Genomic DNA, 19,521 nt, shown 5'->3' with positions numbered 1-19,521 from the left:
CAACTGGGGTGTTACAAGCATATCCCTATTTTTGCCTGTGAAAAGTTGGAAAGTAGGCAGGTCACAATGAATGTATTAGTCTTTCAAGATGTCACTGGACTCCTTGTTGCTTTAGCTGGAGCAGATGAATGTAGCTGGTCTTCTAGCATAAAATAACGTGTTTATCAAGTGCCTTTTTAAAAGGATAACTTTGGCCAGATTCTGCATGTAATAAGGCATCTTACTGCTGGTCCTCATTTGGTTGCCAGTTATTGGCAGTGAGATTTTAATTCCATTTTGAAGTAATATTTGAATATTACTCTGGGGGAATATTTACCCCCAGAGTAAATCTCTTAATCTCTGTTCCAGGGAATTCTTTCAGTTGGAAGTGCTATTATTTACTTACATCAGGGGTAGGCGATGTGATGCCCATAGGCACCAATATACCCCCACACCTTTTTTTAGCCCCTGCCAAGGTGCCCCCCTCCCACATTTTATTTTAATGAAGGCATTGTCTTCTTGGCAGCTGGGATCACTTCTAATGAAGTGAGGGCCTTTAGCTGCTGCCATCTTCATTTCCCATGAATGCTTCCTGGCCAGGTGATGGGTTTCATGGATGGGCACCTGCACGCTGATGCTTTCCCTCTGCAGTGCACCTAGCCACCGAAATAATGAAGGGGAAAAAGGGAAAGGTGCTGAAAATTGAAGGATCAAAGGAGTTATTTTGTATTTCGTAGCGCTCAGACTGCACCTCTGCCTTGTATATAGACGTTTAGGCAAGTTACTTGTCCTTTGTGATTAGCCACGCGTGCTGCAGCAGCCATTTTGTGGTAGTGCCCACTACAGTTTCTCAAATGGCGAAATGGGCCCCAAAAGCTCTGCCTAGCTCTGTCTTACATTAATCACCTGTGGGATCTTCCCACAGTTTGTAATCTTTTCTCAAATCCTTTTGTGTCAGACCAAGAATATGCATAGCCATCCTGATGGCCAGGATCTTTCTTTCTTTCTTTCTTTCTTTCTTTCTTTCTTTCTTTCTTTTTCTTTTTACAATATGGATAACTCCAAGAGTCCGCTGTCCAAGTAACCGTGTCACGCTAGTGTTAACAGTGGCATAAAGTTAAACTGCTTGGGTTATGAGGCACTGGCTTCAAAGCCTAGAGAGGCCCATTGTGCTATTGCAGTGAGGTTTAATTACAAGGGAGGTCTGAAGCTCAGTTTGGGTTTCTATTGAAGCTCCAGGCCAAAAATAGCCCACAAAATCAAAAGGAGACATAGTCATCTGATGCCAACTCAGCACACTTTGAGTGGAGAAAAGCAAGGACTGAAGTTCAATTTGCCACTTTATGTGAACGGCGAGCAAATATATTAGCCTGACAAATGCCTGGACTACTGTGTTTTCTCAACGGTTATTGACTTCAGGGTATTAAATACATATTCTTACTTAACAAGTCTGTGGTTCACAGCCTAACATTTTATCCATACACACTTATTGGAGAGCGAGTCCCATTGAATTCAGATTTAATTTTGAGCAAACTTTCATAGACTTGGGATGCACATTTGATTAGATCGTCAACTGTTGTAACAACATCTGTTCCATGAAATGCCAATCCATTTTGGCTTTTAATGTAGGGTGACCATATGGAAAGGAGGACAGGGCTCTTGTATCTTTAACAGCTGCATAAAAAAGGGAATTTCAGCAGGTGTCATTTGCATGCATGCAGCACCTGGTGAAACTCCTTCTTCATCACAACAGTTAAAGCTGCAAGAGCCCTGCCCTCTTTTGTATCTGGTGAAGAGGATAGGGCTCGTGCAGCTTTAACTGTTGTGATGAAGAGGGAATTTCACCAGGTGCTGCATGTATACAAATGACACCTGTTGAAATTCTCTTTTCTATACAACTGTTAAAGATACAGGAGCCCTGTCCTCCTTTCCATATGGTCACTCTGTTAATGCTCACTAGTTTGCTTTACTGTAACGTTCTAAAAGTGTGGTAGAAAACAGGAAGCAACATACTTTAAAAGCACTAATATCCTAGTCCTAAGCACCATTACTCTGAAGTGAGTCCTATTGATTTCAGTGGGATTTATTTCCAAGTAAGTAAGCTAATGATTGCAGTACAAAGGTTCTCTCCTAAACATGCATGCTTTGAAGCCCATTGGATTTAAACCAACGGGCTCACTCCTAAGAACAGTGCTTAAGATTCGAGGTAAAAAGACATCAGTATTTCTCTATGGGGTGAACTATGGAGCATAACTCATACTTCTGCAAGAGATGCATTAACAAACATTCTACTTGGACATTTTACATAATAGTTAAAGATGGGATGGTGCAAAAATATCCTTGGACCCACAAGAGATGCCAAACCACTGTGCCACTGCTGAGACATCATTCCCAGAAGCCAGAACATTTTTAGCTCCTGAAGAGCCTTCCTTTAAACCTCTAGCTAGCTGTTGCTCCCTGCATGTAACTGGATTCAAGTGTGGGATAACACAGCCTCCTCTGGTCGACCTGACCCACTGGTGCCATTTCAGCACCTCCAGCAATATGGGATAGAGGCAGGGATGGAACCTTTTCACACATTAAATTCAGCCACAAAATGCTCACAAATACCCTTTATTATGAGTTATCTTGAGCATTCTTAAGTGTTTCTATACAAGATGCAGGGCTGTTTTGAGAGCGCTCAGGGCCAAGCTACATGGGGGTAGAATTTTGACATGAAAACAGGACTGGGAAAACCTAAATCCCCCTCTAGGACCAGATCTACACCTTGTGTCAAATATTATGAATGAGGAATAAAATGCAAGAAATAACACTATGAAAGCAGTATATGGAATGTGGATTGTGCCCCAACAGTTATCAGTGCACTTCAATACCGCTATAAAGCAGTAGTGTATATCTAGCCGAGGATTGCCATAGTCTTGATGTGAATAAGGCCTGCATGAGGTTACACTGAACTCAATAAGCCATTCATGCAAAGCTCTACTGCACATCACACCTGAATTATACAAATATTTGGCTGCATTTATTGGGATAAACACCAGTATTGTTTGAAGTGGAACAGAACATGAACACTGCAAGATGTGCAAAGTCCCCTAAAAATAATTGCTGGTCTTATTTTTTAAAAAATAAATCCCTTGAAATTAGGGTGACCATATGGAAAGGAGGACTGGGCTCCTATATCTTTAATGGTTGTACTAAAAGGGGAATTTCAGCAGGTGTCATTTGTGTGCATGCAGCACCTGGTGAAATTCCCTCTTCATCACAACAGTTCAAGCTACAGGAGCCCCGATCTCTTTTGTATCAGATGAAGAGGACAGGGCTTCTGCAGCTTTAACTGTTGTGTTGAAGAGGAAATTTCACCAGTGCTGCATGCATACAAATGGCACCTGCTGAAATTCCCCTTTCAATCCAACCATTAAAGATACAGGAGCCCAGTCCTCCTTTCTGTAGGGTCACACTACTTGAAATTCTTGGGCTGTTCTTCCAGGTACCTCCACATGGTCCTCAAATTTTATGTTACACAAATTTGGCAACTGCAGTATATGCAAATACAGAATCACTGTGAGAATTTTTTCTTCTCTCATTGAAACTCTGTTGTCTTGCCTATAAATGCTTCGGATGTTTGTCTCGGATGTTGGCATTCTGCTTTAGGTATAATGATACAATTCATTTTACAGGGGACCATGGACACGATTGTCTGAAATCTTTTAATGGACTTGAATTCCCTGTGCTGACGTGTGGCTTATACAGAGCATTGTACCAATTATTATTATTATTATTATTATTATTGTTGTTGTTGTTGTTGTTGTTGTTGTTGTTGTTGTTGTTTTAATATCAGTGCATCTTTTTGCCCCTATTACCTTCAAATTCTAGGGAACTATAACAAATGCCACAAATGTTTTTCTGTTTCTGATATGAAAAAACTGCATATTATGTAGGTAAGTGTCCTGGCCAGAAAGAAGGCTTGAAAATATTTCTACTTGGAGGGGTGGATGTCTGTGTAGGGTGGGAATAAAAGAAGCAGTGACCAAGCGTGCAAGACATTCTTCAATTAAGTCACCTGCTGATAGTAATAGTAATTCAAGACACTGTTCAGATGAGTGTGGCATTGCTTAGAGAAGTCTCTCTGACTTTGAATGTCTAACATGATGTGCAACGCAGCGCTGCCAGTTACTGATCATAACATGCACACTTGGTACAACAGCGATTGGGACCTGCATTTCAAGAACTGCTCATGCACTTTGCCACTGACTCGCCTGTACATGTCATGTCAGCTAATATGATTGATAACCTCATTGTCTCAAGCAGGTGTGAGCTCAAATAGAAGTGAAAGAGACTCCATAGTGGAAGACCAGACACGATGGTTTGCCCTACTTTTTTCTAGGGATGGGTGATTTTTTCTTTCTTTCAGTTCTTCGATAAGAATTTACAGAAATTGGCAAATTTCTTCATATTCAGGAAGGAAAGAATTTGAGATTTTTTTAAAAAAAACATGAATGTGAGAGGAACCAAAACTGACGAAGTTGTTAATCTTGCCCCAGGAATTTGAGTGCTTAGCTCTTTAGGGTCACATACAGGGGGCTCATCTACACCTGTGAGCCTTCTGGGACTTGTGGGGAGAGGATCTCAGGCTTTCTGGATTCCGCAATCCTCCCCCAGCATTCATACGCCAGCGTGATGTCCAAAAAGGAAAGAGGGATGTCCTGTGTGGCGGGGGTGTATGTTTTGGAAGGAGGAGCCAATCGTGCAATTTGAAACAAAAGCGCCAGCAGCCATCTTGGGGATGGCGAAACTGCTACCTCCCCACCCCTCGATGGACATGGAGTCACCCTGTGCAGCTCAATGCCCGTTTAAAGAGCCCCGCTACTTGCGGGGAGGAGGGAGACCCAGTTGTCCCATGACAGTGGGAAAACTGGGATATGTGCCATCCATGTTATCCTGGGAAAAGTCTCTGGTCATTCCCAGTTGACGGCAAGATCCCCTGTGCATCATTTGGATGCACAGAGACAACCTAGAGATGACCCCGAGATAAATGGATGGTGTAGACATGTCCCATACTCCTTGTGCTTAACAGCTATATAGCAGGCAGGTACAACATGTTGTGAATAGCTGTGGTTATTGAATTTGGCCAGTGCAGATGGATGAGAATTTTGTTTCAGTTCTTTTTTAATAAGAATTTACCAAAAATTGCAGATTTCTACATATTCAGGGAAGAAAGAACTTTAGATTATAATCAATCTATTTCAGGACAAAGGGAAACTGACACTTTTGTCCCATAGGTACTCCCCCCCACACACATCCCCATAACATGTTCATGAAACATGGAGGCAAGAATCAACAAGGTTGCAATTTGTGTTCAAGCTCTGATAGGGAACAGAGACTGTTGACTAGTTAAACCAATCTTCTGGCTGAAATGTAAGACTGGTTGCTGGGAGACCATGGGGCAGGTTGACCTAAGTGATGCGGAAAACGTTAAAAAGAGAAAAGGTGGAAGAAAACTGGAAACTTGCCTGCTTGCTTTTTGGGACAGACTTCTCCACATGCTTTGCACCAGTGGGGGGGAAATGAGAGTGAAGGAAATTGATTGGGGCTGGCTCTTTGATTCATGTTATCATTTTCTGTTGTAATTGTTATATTGCTTTTTATTTATGTATTTTATACTCCATTTTGTATAAAATAAAGAGCCTAAATGAAGAGAAGGACTCACAAATATAACAGGAGGCTACTGAAGAGGTGGGGCTTACTTGGGATGAGGGGACAGACCCAGCTGTAAATGACAAATCAGCAGACTAAGAAGAAGAGGAGCTGGAAGGGTATATATCAGAGATCTCCAATTTTGGGGGGCCGGTGGGCACAGTTGGAATTCTGAGAGAGTGTCATGGGCACTTTCATAAAATGACTGCCAAGCGTGGGTTTACCATTCACAAAATGGCTACTATGATGTGCCAGTCACAAAATACAACCCTTGTTTTATTGCCTTGTGTATTTCTACTTCCCTGTGTCTTGGCATTGTGAATTGGAACTACTTCTGAACAGAGATTTGTCAGCACCCTGAATAACCCCAAACCTGAAGGAAAATCCTGCCCTTAATCTGGGATTAATCGATTCCTTACCTTTACACAAAGCTAATTGTCCAGCATCTGACAGAGTCCACTGTTGCCTGCCCTGGAACCCCATATATATATATATATATATATATATATATATATATATATATATATCCTGGCCCAGCACCCTGTGGTGCTAGATCTAGCCACTCCTTTAATTCCCCAGAATGCCGCTGACCTAGCATTACTCTTAGATCATTGTGGGAAATTTAAAGGCTGCCTAGACACAACTGCTCAGGGCTGCTTGAAGAACTGCCAATGCAGCCAGATATGTCCTCCAAGGCTGATTGACAGGAAAGCTTCACCAAATGACCCTTCAGACGTTGAATACTCTGGTGAATTGTCCCTTCATGCCATCTCTGGAACCTGTCTTCCTGATTTGATGATCCTCAGAGAGAAGACTCCTAGAATTCATCTATTAGCTGCATCACGTCTTTGCCTTTGCACCACCATTATTTTGGAACTAGATTTGGTGATGTCAGTCCAGCATGGTACTGGAAAAACCTTACCAAATAACCATGAAAACTTTTTACAACCATAGCAAAGTACAGAGGTGGGTTTCAAAATTATATACAGTTTGTATACTTAAGCTGCATTTTCCACTGCTTTCCCTTTACCCGTGCCCATTTTCTATAAATACTAAGTTTTGCTGAAGTTAAAGGATTTCAGTGAGAAAATTAGGGAGGGAAAGGAATTTGGGATAGGTTCCATTCTCACGTACTAGGTGAAGCCTTACGGTTGCTGTGAGGTGAAACCAAATGTTTTCCAATAACAATCCTGTCACTTTTGCAGGTAGTGAAAAGAGGCTGTGTTGTTCATGTCAGAACTAGATGCTATGAAGCAGGAGTTCATAGCAGGAGATGCTATGAAGCGAGGGCTGAATTCAATTTTGGACAGATTTTTGGGGACCTCTTACTACCAGTAACTAAGGCCATGGCTAGACCAGCCCTATACCCCGGGATCATCCCTGTGCATCCACATGACCACAGGGGATCCCAGGAGCATAGAGGGATGATCCCTCCCTTGGCCCAGGATATCGGCAGGCCCTTTATTCCCACTTTTTCCGCAATCTCAGGATGATCCTGAGACTGCGGAACGTGTGGCTGGGCATTGTGTGTTGTCCTGGCTCCTCACAAGTAACATGTGAGGAGCTGGGACCCAGGCACGGGGCACAGAGCTCCTGAGGGGGTGGGGTGGGGTGGGGTGGGGTGGGGGAGGTGGGTTTTTTTAAACTTACCTCTCATTTGAGCACTTCTGCGCTCATTGTCCTTTTAAAAAATGGCGGCCTCAATGTTGCACGCTGCGTGTAGCCCAGGGCGACGATCTCGCGATCATAAAATCATGAGATCGTCGCCCTCTTAACCCCGTGTCTAGCCATGGCCTAAGCCTTAGGAGGCATTTTAACTTTTCAGAATGGGGGGAAATGCACAAAATCTGGGAGACCACCAAACAATCAGTGGTCAGTGTCACAGCTTGGGGCCACAGGAAGGGGATGTAGGCAGCTGGATTGGGCTCCTAGGCCTGAAGTTCTGTAGCCCTGTTATAGAGAATAGAAGGCTGTCATTGTAATGGCAGCTGCATGAGAAGAGTCTTGTGAGATTAGACCAAACATCCATCTAGTTCAGCATCCTGTGTCCAACGAGGGCCAGCCGAAAGCCTCTGTGACAGGGGTGTCCATCACTGGGAAATCTGTTTCTTGTTTGATTTGACAGAGTTCCCTGGTGTACCTGACTCCGCTCGCGTTTGAGGGCTGAGCCACAGGATTGCCCCCAAACCCACAAACCCTTTGCATTGGTTTAAAAATTGTGCAAATGGAGATTTGCCAAAATTGCAGCAGCAATTTGCGTAACCTGTGCCAAATGTAGCTGAAATGTGCACAAATCATGCAAATTGCAGCTGCAATTTACACAAATCTCTATTTGCACATTATTATTATTTTTAAAATACAGAACATTCAGAAACTGGTCCGATTTGATGCAGATCGAATTGAGCCGGTTCACAGAATACGGGCTGAAACCTGTGGGGGGGGGGCAAACCAAGGGAAGCCCATCAAGCTGCACCCACCCCCAAACAGATTCCTCCAACATCCCTGCTCCGGGAAGCCCACAAGGAAGGCACAACAGCAAGTGCCCTCTCACACCATTGCTCCCAGCAACCATTATTCGGTGGTATTATCCCTCTGAACTTGGAGATTCTATTAGATATCACGGTTCATGGTTAGTAGTCATTGATGTCTCTCTTCTCCATGAATTTGCCGAATCCCACTTTAAATGTGTCTAAGCTAAATTAGTTGGGCATTGTATGTAATATGTTCTTTCTCTTAACTGGCCTTGATCTCCTGCTAATCGATTGCATCGGATGAATTTAAGTTTGAATACTGCGAGAGAGAGAGAGAGAGAGAGACAAAATCTTCCCTCTGTCCATTATACAAAACTTCATAATTTTGTATAATGGATACAAAATTATGTATTTTGTATCCATTAGTAGTGTGGGCTCTCCCACACTATAGGCCTTCAAGAGGCAGCTGGACAACCATCTGTCAGGGATGCTTTAGGGTGGATTCCTTCATTGAGCAGGGGGTTGGACTCAATGGCCTTGTAGGCCCCTTCCAACTCTGCTATTCTATGATTCTATGATTCTATGTAAACCTTGGTCATATCCCCCCAGATACTGCAACCCTAATGCCCAGTGCAACCACTGGCGAGAGGGGTTAGATTGAGATGGAGCAGTTTTGCTGTAGCGGGGGGGAAACACATCTGCTCCGGAGGTCCCAGTGACAAAGTTCCAGTGACAGAGCAGAGCAGAGGATCTGAGGGTGCAGAATCACAAGGTACTTCCCCCTTGCAGAAACCATAAAGAGGAGGGGAAATTTAATTAGGTAAGTCCTTCTTCCCTGGAACAACTGCCTTGGCCAAAGGGGCTGGGAGGGCTTCATGATTAGACAACCCATCACGTCATTCTCCCCATGGCCTCTTTTCTAAACTGTGTTCCCTTGCCCCTCTATCACTGGGGTAGGCAACCTGGTGACCTCCAGATGTTTCAGATGACGACTCCCATAACCCCTGACCATTGGGCATACTGGCTGGGGTTATGGGAGTTGTAGTCCAACATCTAGAGAGTACCAGGTTACCTACCCCTGTTCTGTAGCATCTAGATCAGAAGTAGACCACCTTTGGGGCCCGTGGACACATTTGGAAATTTGGCGAATTGTCCTGGGCATAAAATGTCTGCCATGGGTGGATATGGCTGGTCACAAAGAAACCTGCCCAGAGGGATTCATGGGAAAGTAAGATGGCAGCAGCTAGAGGTCCCCACTTTGCTTTGAAGCAATCCTAGCTGTCAATAAGAAAGGGGGGAAATTGGAGTTCCCCCCATTGCCCATCTCTGACTTAGATCAACTAACCCCCCATCCCATCTTTTGATGTCATTATGGTGGACATTTCCCCAGCCCAGTGTTTTTTGTAACATTTAGTTCTATCCTTACTTTTTTTTTTTTTTTTGGCCATGTTTGAATGTTATGTTTATTGGCATCTCATCTGTCCTGGATTTCACTGCTTTGTGATTAAAAGGATGGTTAAAAGTTATTACCAGGACTGTAACTGGGCTGGTTAATGCCTGGAATCCATGAATTTGGCCCAAGATATTCAAGGTACTGTTTGATCTAATTGCCACAGCTTTGGAAAACAAACGAACAACCAAGTCTACAAATGACTTTTGTTGATAGCAGAGTTAGAAATCTGGACATTTAATTTTTATTATTACTTTTCCTAAGTGTATTGAAAGTGATGTTTGCCCCTGTTCTTGTCAGGATATTTACAGCTCAGTCTGCAGTTGTCCTTTCAACAGCTTCAGCACACTAGCTTTGTTGTCTTGTAAAGTTTCCACGCCCTAGCTCAAAAAGGAAGCCACAATCTCCAAAATAAGTAAAGAAAACAAATGCCCCAAAACCCACAGAGAATACAAGAGAGAGGGATGTGTCTATACAGATCATGGATCCCTTTCCCTCTGAATGTAGCATTTTGAAGACATCTGTGTGCATCCAAAGCTTGTATTAAGGTAACAGAAACCTTTTGTCATCAGGGATGGTGCTAATGCCTAGGGATATATACCCATGAGTCCAGTGTTGTTCTTACACATGATGGGCTTGTGAGCAACACCCATCATGCATTTGCAATATGCAGAACCAAGCTGTGTACTTATATTGGATTCATGCTGCTTTAACAGTCATGGCTTCCCCCAAAGAATCTTGGGAAGCTGCATTAGAAATCTTACACACACACACACACACACACACACACACACACACACACACACACACTTACAATTTCTAAATGGATCTCTGGAAAGAGGGAATGTTTAGCAGTGTAGAGCACATCTAGACTCAGTGGAGGCTGGTGGCTCTGAAGACAGTGGGGCAGTGAATCTGCTCTGTGTTTCAGTCAAAACCAGTCAGAGTTCTAAAGGAGCTATCCAAAACACTCTGCACCTTAGATAGCTCCTTTCGAGTTCTGACCGGTTCCGACTGAAACCTGGAGAGGATTTACCACCTCACTGACATTGGAGCCACCAGCCTCCACTGAGTCTAGGCTGTTCTGACACAAATTGATTTGAAACTAGTTGCAATTGCCCTGGTGTTTCCAAGAATCCCCGGAGATTTTGTTGAATGTTCCTTGTTAGGAATTGCCATCCCTTTTGCGATGGAAGACACCAGTGATTGGGTCTTTAAACAGAATAATCTCATTTGGCTTTCATGCCTAATGGAGTAAAGCATGAAACCAAAACAATAATGAAAGGTATTTTAGAACTCTACAAAGTGTTGCCTGGATACTCACTACTCATTTCACTATCACAATTTTGCCCAGAATCCTACCAGCTTGACTTATTTTGTTTGCAGCCTGCAGCCTTTTTCTTAGTGCTGAGGTCTATTGGTGCCATCACTACTATTTTTAAGTGATTTCTCATATTGTTTATTTGGAAACTGCTAGAATTATGAGTGACTGGAGTCACTGGAGCTGCTATTGTCATTAGAACTATTGGAGTCACTAGTAGCACTGGAGCTGCTGGCATCGCTTTGACTATTGGAATCACTGGAATCACTTGAGTCACTAGAGCTGCTGGACTCAGAAGTTTCACTTGAGTCACTGGAATCACTGGAGCTGCTGGACTCAGAAGAATTGCTGGAATCACTGGAGCTGCTGGGCTCTGAAGAATCACTTGAGTCACTGGAATCACTGGAATCACTGGAGCTGCTGGACTCAGAAGAATCGCTGGAATCACTGGAGCTGCTGGACTCAGAAGAATCGCTGGAATCACTGGAGCTGCTGGACTCAGAAGAATCACTTGAGTCACTGGAATCACTGGAGCTGCTGGACTCAGAAGAATCGCTGGAATCACTGGAGCTGCTGGACTCAGAAGAATCACTTGAGTCACTGGAATCACTGGAGCTGCTGGACTCAGAAGAATCACTTGAGTCACTGGAATCACTGGAGCTACTAGAGCTATTAGACTGAGAAGAATCACTGGAACTGCTGGACTGAGAAGAATCACTGGAGCTGCTGGACTGAGAAGAATCACTAGAGTCACTAGAGTCATTGGAACTACTGGAGTCACTAGAATCACTGGAGTCACTAGAACTGCTAGAATCACTGGAACTGCTAGAATCACTAGAGTCATTGGAGACACTGGAATCACTAGAGTCACTGGAGCTACTGGAATCACTAGAGTCACTGGAACTGCTAGGATCACTGGAGCTGCTGGAATCAGGGTATCCGTTTGAGCTTTCAGAAGTGCCATATTGTTTTGATCCTTCCTCATTTGAAGCACTTGGACTATCTGGTTCCCCAGGCTGCTGACTGGAATTGCTCTGGTCCTCTGCAGAATCAGAATCATCGGCAAAACCTGGGTCATCTCCTTGCATGCCTTCATCATTTAAATGGTAGCTGTCAAAACTATAATGATCATTGTACAGTGCATCAATGTTTCCCCTTGCCTTAAAGCCACCACTGGCATGGAATCCCTTCACGTGCTGTTTGTCAGCAAAGATATCGGCTTCCTGAACAATGATGGGTTCTGCTGTTGTTGATACTGGACCATGAACTGCATTTCTCTCTCTCCAATGCTCAATGCCATTTTGTTCAGCATTGCTAGTCTTTTTAAGAAGCTCTACATGTTGGCTGTTAGCATCTTTCTCTTTGGGGAACTCAGCATACATATCCATGCTTTCCTGTGGGCCATGCTGACTGTTGCCTTTGGTCTGCACAAGGCTGGTGTCCTCATAGAGAAGTTGACTCTCACTTTCATGTCGGTAATTTTCTTGGGGATCAATAGTATCAACTGTAGATTCTTCAGCAATAAGATACTCTTTGGTGAGGTTAAGAAATATTTCTCCTTCTTGGTGGCCATTGTCTTCCTTCTGCTGGTGCCCATTCCCATTAGCAGAACCAGTCTTTAAGACTCCTTTATCTGCATTGATGGAATTAATATCATCCCCATAGTCTCTTCTGAGTAGAATTTCACTCCTCTGGATCTGCCAAAGAGAAATAACATAAAATTCTTGGGTGTTAATGTATAGACATACAGGACATCTTGGGAAATATTCAATGAGTGTCTCTACATTAAGAGAAATCACATTGTTTACCCAAGGCTATTGTGCTTCCTAGTTTTTTGGCACAATTGATATGGGCTCCATTATGCAGTGTGAGAGGGGAGACAAGGCAGAAGATTCTGCTGTTTCCCAGGGCTCATTTAAACAGCAGACATGTTTGAATCGAGGTAGCAACCACCACCACCACCCCGGCATGTGTACGAAGGAGTAGCGGGGTGTGAGTCTTGTTTTTGTCTAATGTAAGTCTGGAACCCTTGGAACTCTTACTTGGAAGTAAACACCATTGAACACAATGGGACTTACTTCTGAGTAGACACATGGGGAACTATTAGCACAAATCAACAGAAAGATAAAAATAATTAAAATGAATCACATTAGATTTAAACCCAGCCCAACTACAATCTAGCACAATGAAGGGTCTTGTTCTTGTGGTCTTATAGAACGCTCTAGTCTCCATGGCACACTTACATGGGAGTAAGCCCCACTCTTGGTGGGGTAAGGGATCAGATCTGTCTCCCTTTGTTGCAGGGAGGAATTTTACCCTCTTCTCTCTCCGGTAGCATGGAAAGTCCATCCTTGGAAAGTTCATAGTGTAATGCCAGTATTACACACAGCCGATTTCATACCATTAAGGGTTGATTCCAGCTTATCTCTGAGCTTTCTGAAAATGGGATGGGGGGACTGTGGGAGACGTCCTGTTTGTTGACAATGTCATTTAATCGACCTGCAAGCTTCTGTGAGTGGCCAATCACAAGCGTGCTATAAATCACTCATTCAGAGAAGCCCAATAAAGTCCATATACATTAGTGCTATTGGCATTGACTAAGCACTGGACCAGAATCTGGTGTGCCTGTAGTAGTGAAGTGCTGGGTACTTCTTGCAATTCAGCCCCATCTGCTTTATAGTTTTTTGCAGTGGTATGCTGAATCACAGTTTGTGGTACCCATGACAAAGCTCTTACACAGCCATTTCATCAAAGGAACACTGGAATCTCAGCTAATGGTAAACATCAGCCCAAACAGAAAAGGAGTCAGCTTGCAACACACATCCAAAAGTTATGTGAAGCAAGCCTCTAACATCTGAAATGGAAATTTCTTAAGTCGTTTGATCTTGAGTCTCTTTGATGAGCCATCATTTACAGTTTTAAGTTGATTTCCCTTGGACCCTTCTCTCTCTCTCTCTCTCTCTCTCTCTCTCTCTCTCTCTCTCTCTCTCTCTCTTAATAGTCTTAATGATTTCTGGGTGTGTGTTTTTTCATTGTTGCTGTTATTGTTTCTAATTCTCCACATTTTCCCCAAGTATTTGACATTGACTAAGGTACTCAAGAAAGCATAGAAGAGATCTTCAGTGCTATTGCCCTGATCCATGTGTGCACATTCATTTCAGAGACAGCTGAACTCTGGGCACTGACTAACATGCACAGGGTTTGCCTGCTTCACAAAATGAAATAGGAACAGGGAGTTTGTTCTGGTTAAGAGAGCTCTGCTCATGCATTGCATCTCCTGGGCCCATAATACATTGATGGATCAAGGCATTTGTACAGGGCATTTCTACACCACAACATGGGTAGAGTGTTGGAATGGGACTCAGGAGATGGGAGTTCTAGTCCGTCCTTGGCCATGAAGCTCACTAGTTGACTTTGGGTCAGCCACTGACTCTTAGCCTAACCTACCTCAGAGGGTTGCTGTGAGGATAGAGCAGCGAGGGGGTGGACCACATAAGCCACCTTGAGTTCCTTGCAAGAGGAAAAAGGGTGGGATATAAATATAATAAATAAATAAATAAATAAATAAATAAATAAATACATCTTTAACATCTCCCTCCTTTTCCTCTGAGTCCATAGTGCCTACTTTTTTTTTTGAAGGAGCACTGCTGAATATGTATTTTGCACTATTCCAGGAAACACTGTTGACATTAATTTGACTACTGAGAAGCCTATTTAGTGTCTACCACAGAACCCCTAGGCCAAGGATGGGCAGAAGGTACATCTCCAGATGTTTTAGACTTCCCACCATTCCTGGCGACTGGCCATGCTGGAGGGGCTTCTGGGAGTTGAACGCCAAAACATATGGATATCTACCTTCTGCCCACTCCTGCCCTAGGTCAGTCTTCTCCAGATGTTGGTGGAATACAACTCCCATCTTCCCTCACCATCAGCCATACCGACTGGAGCTGAAAGTAAATGCAGTCTAAAACACCTGGAGGGTACCAGGTTTGTGGGTGACTGCCCAAGGCATTGTCAAAGGTAATCCAGCATGTTCTAGTCCATCCTTCACCAATTTGGTGCTTTCCAGATGTTTTAGATGGCAACTCTCAGCATTCCTCACCACTGGTCATACTGGCTGGGGCTGATGGGAGTTGAGATCCAAAACATCTGAAGGATAGCACATTATCACACACTTAGTTCAGGCAGAGCACTAGCTGTACCCATGGGACCTCCCCTTTATCCTACATGAACTGAAAGAGACCTAACACTTATCTCTGGCTGTATATTACATAAGAAGATCAGTACTGGTGGATAAGCCACCTTGCAGGCTGGTCAGTCTTCTGTATCCCATAGAAGACCAACCCATGTAAGCTAAAAGAAGAAGAAGAAGAGAGAGCTAACAGTGTCATTTAAAACTTTTAGGGTGCACTTTAGGCAGAAAAAAGTCCTACAACTCTCAGCATCCCCCAGTCATCACTCTAGAAGTTGTAGGACTTTTTCCTGTCTAAAGATGCATAAAACTGTGCCCCTAGTCATCTGATGTTAGTGCTTCTCATAGTTTGTACACTTACCGGGGACGCAATAGCTGTTCCAAGAATGTTTATAAGCAAAAGCAGAGTCTTCATGCTTGGGTTTTCTCTCTATGAGAAAATGGAAAATATATTATATTGTACCACTGACATAGTTGAAATAAACAAAGAAGGCTGATATACCCTGTAAAAAAGCAAGAACTAAGTTACTCCAGAAGAACCAGGAAATGAACCATTAGGACAAAAATGACTCCATTAAAATATGTAAATGTAATGAGATGTGCCAGATCTACACCAAGAAAGATATAACACTTTGAAAGTGGTTTGAAAAAGGTATATGGAATGTGTCATGTGGCCCAGCAGTTGACAATACTGTTATAAAACATTATAAAGCAGTAGTATAGATCCTGCTGGGGGTGGTTGGATTGAAATGCATGACCTCAAGGTCCCTTCCAACTTAGTGATTCTATGATTGTAAAGATTGGGTTCTGGAGGAGAGAAAGTTCATGAAATCAGTAGGACTGCTAGAGGTTTCCTGAATGTGCCATTCCGCCACCAGAAATCTGATGAGTGTTTCTTGGAGTGGGTCAAAGTTGTGAAACGTCCTCCTATGCTCAACATGTATGTTTGTAAAAAAAAAAATTTAAAATCCTTACCTCTCCAATGACCTCTCTCAAAGGAAACCAAACCCTCAGGGTAAGAGCTCAGCCCCTGAAACTACTTACTACACATGGAAGTGGGCTGTGCTCATAATATTATACACGTGAACTGCAAATCAAAATTCAAACTATAACATACATTGCCATGGGCATAAATACAATGCAGAGGCAATTGATTTCAGTGGGCTTAAGCAAGCTTAACTCTGTGTTGGATTTAGGTCAGGGGTGTTGAACCTCAGGTCTCCAATGGAATCAAATGAGCTTGGATTTTTATGAATCTGACCCATGGATTCCACAGCAGACCAGCTTCTCCCCTGTCCAGTGGATTCTGCGGACTTGTGGAACAATTTTTTTAACGTTCAGGAAGTTTGCACATATTTCATCATAGAAAAAACACACACACCCCCGAAAAAAAACCCTCCGGCCCAAAATGCACACTTTCCCTATAGGCGAAGATGGAAAATGTGTATTTTGAGGGGAATTTGTGTACTTGGGGGGAATTTGCACATTTTTGCACATGCGAATTTGCAGAAATTTGGAAACAAAAAAATCTGACTCAGCTGATGGGTGGACAACAGAATGAAAGGCACCTGACAAACCATGAAACACAGATGGACTGGATTTTACACAACACGTACATCCCTAATGTGGCATCCCTATATGGGCCTCTGGGGCTCCCAGAGGGCAATGCATTTTTCCCTTGGCCCACCCCTTTTATCCTGACTACCAATCATTTGATGTTTTCCTGGTTTTTGTGCAGTTTAACCCTGTTCTGACAGGTTGAAATGCCTCCCCTAAGATATGGGCTTTAAGCTCAAATATCCTGGTGTGTGCCTGTGTGTGTATTTGCAGTATTTTGACTCCACCCCTTTTGCCTTTGGTCCTGCCTTCTGCAAGACCTTCTCAAAAATTAAATTCAGCCATTGGCTGAAAGAGGTTCAACCCCTCCTGCTGTAGGCCATAGAATTCATTCAAATGGTGCCCCTGAGTTGGTTATGTAATTCACAGCAGCCAAGGGCCCAGTTCTGCACACTCTCCATCATTTTACATGAAAATGGGGGCATTTGTGTACCTAAGGATTGCTGTTTGAATCTGCACACATCATCACACCTTGCTCTTTTCTGCTTGCTATACTTTCAAACTTCCAGATGTGGGTGGGCTACAGCTCCCATAATCCCTGACCCGTGGCCATGCTGGCTGGGTCTGATTGGAGTTGAAGTCCAATGATATCTGGAAGGCCAAAGCCGTGTTCATTACGATAGGGTCTCCAGCCCTGTCCTAAAAACTGGGCATGTTAATAAACTCACCATAACTTTAAAACTTAACACTGTTTAATGGAATGAATACTTATGGCCTGATCATACACATGTTTACTCAGAGGGAGCCATGCACTGCCTTGCAGCCTATGTTGCTGTAATAAAGAACATGACTGTGTGTCATTACTAGGTGTCATGTCTAGCCCTTCTCCATCTGGGTTGGAAGAAGGTGTTTCAGGTGATCAAGCAGAATCAGACTCTGAAGTAGAGAAGTCGGTACCAGACACAGGTCAGCCTGTACCAGTGGGGGAGAAAGCTCTCACGGGCTCTTCACCAGCTGGAAGTGAACCTTCACAAGAGCTTATCTTGTCAAGAGCAAATAATGCACAGTCAGTGGGAAGCCCACATTCTTCCGAAGGAGAGAGCATGGACAGGTTAGTCGATCCTAGAGTACACCACAGACTAAAACGGGCAGAGCGAAAGGAACGCACTGACGCACTGTGTCCCGGCTCACAGTGCGTCAGAAGCTGCCTGAGAACAAGGCCACAGCTAGACCTAAGGTTTATCCTGGGATCATCCAGGGTTCGCCCCTGACTGAGCACTGGATCCCCTGTGTGTCACCTAGATGAACAGGTTTGACCCCTGGATGATCCAGGGATAAACCTTAGGTCTAGCTACGGCCCAAGTCTCTCTGAAGTTAACACATCTTGGGAAAGGGCTTTCCATTCTTCTTGAAAGGACAATTGTCTCGCTTAGTTTGCATAGTTTTGCCTAGGGGAAAGTTCCTAGAGATTAGACTCCCTTCAGGTGGGAAAAGATGTTTATTGCTTGAATAAAGCTTTGTGGATTACTTAACAGGCCTCAATATTGTCTCCCAAGAAGGCAGGAGGTTTTCAGAAACATGACACTAAGGCTGTATGAACATGGCTTCTCCCCCAAGAAAAATGGTTCCCCAATATTACAAGTGGTGAATTTGCGAAGCATTTTGGTGATTTGGGAGGGTGAAATTCTGCACAAAGTGGGCAGTACAATCATCCCCTTCCTTCTTTGTATCTTAGAGCTCCCAGCTCTGGTGGCACTGACAGGCTTACTTGGTAATTGCCATTTTCCTCCCCAGAATGCCCCCAAATAATGGTATATCTATGGCATTCCAGGGGAAGAAAATATTGGTTCCTGGCAGCTGTCAAGAGGAGAAAAGAAAAGAGAGCACTATGCTGCTTCTGCTGAACAGTCATTGAAGAAGGGGCCCCCTTGCCCTCGGAATCTCCCCACCAGTTTTAAACTAAACATTATCTCTTGATCACCTTTTATCACCCCCTTATGTTTGCTGTCTCCCTAGATGAAATTGAGTCTGCTGTGAAATAGGGTAACATGGCTGAGGGAAAACCATTAGCTTTCTTCAAAATCGGCCCTGGGTCCTGTTGTAAGGTGACAGTACTATTTTGGGATAGTCTGAAAATATATCAGCTGCTCCAAAAGAAGACATAATTCTTGGAAATACAGAAGTGTGCTATACATAAAACAAGGCCCTCGCAATTACATGGATCCTTGCTTGTACCACATAATTCACATAAAGGACAACGCTCCAGCATGGCTGGAACTCAGCTCTGTGTGAGGGCTTCTAATTGGTTGTTTCCTCTCTCTGGAACATTTGACTGGTATTAGGGTGAGAACTTTAATTTGGCAAGTAGTACAGCATTTGCACACAATTCCATCAAAATCCTCTTTGTCTTTCACCTGCCAGTCTCAATAAGCTTATTGAGAAGAAATTGGACTTAAATATATACAGAGCCCCTACCGCCTTGGCAATAATGCCTTTTCTTTGCAAAGTCTAAGATCTGGGCCTCCTTTCTTGTGTTCATGGAGTGACACCATGATGAATGCATCTAGTAACTTTTTAGACAGATTAATGTTCTCTGCCAATTCACCAAAGATAAAACTTACCCTGAAGACATCTGGCTGTGATTACTGTAAGCGCTACATCTGGCTGGGTTTTTTGTTTGTTCCTCAACAGACTAGCACTAAATGTACACATGTAGGCCTCAATTATCGACACCAGGCCTAGGGCATTATGTGCCACCCAAGACCAAAGAAGCCACATCAGTTTGTTAATCATGGCTTCAATGACTGGCCAAGTGATTCTGCACCAAGCAAGGGGAACTTTTGCTGTATATTTCGCA

General features: G+C 43.5%; 2 protein-coding genes across 2 annotated transcripts in view; both read right to left on the bottom strand.

The window, feature by feature from the left end:
* The window catches only part of IBSP (integrin binding sialoprotein), a 347,644-nt gene that overhangs the window by 33,952 nt on the left and 294,171 nt on the right, over window positions 1-19,521 (bottom strand). The gene's annotated exons all lie outside the window — the stretch shown is intronic.
* The window catches only part of LOC134405025 (dentin sialophosphoprotein-like), a 49,237-nt gene continuing 40,789 nt past the window's right edge, over window positions 11,074-19,521 (bottom strand). The window contains exon 7 of the mRNA XM_063136084.1: window positions 11,074-11,863. Within this exon, the coding sequence (XP_062992154.1) occupies window positions 11,074-11,863 (790 nt within the window). The remainder of the gene's footprint in view (window positions 11,864-19,521) is intronic.

The sequence above is a fragment of the Elgaria multicarinata genome, chromosome 10 (assembly GCF_023053635.1).
Source record: "Elgaria multicarinata webbii isolate HBS135686 ecotype San Diego chromosome 10, rElgMul1.1.pri, whole genome shotgun sequence".
NCBI lineage: Eukaryota > Metazoa > Chordata > Lepidosauria > Squamata > Anguidae > Elgaria > Elgaria multicarinata.
The sequence above is the reverse complement of the archived record's forward strand: the minus strand, read 5'-3'. Positions and strand labels throughout refer to the sequence as shown.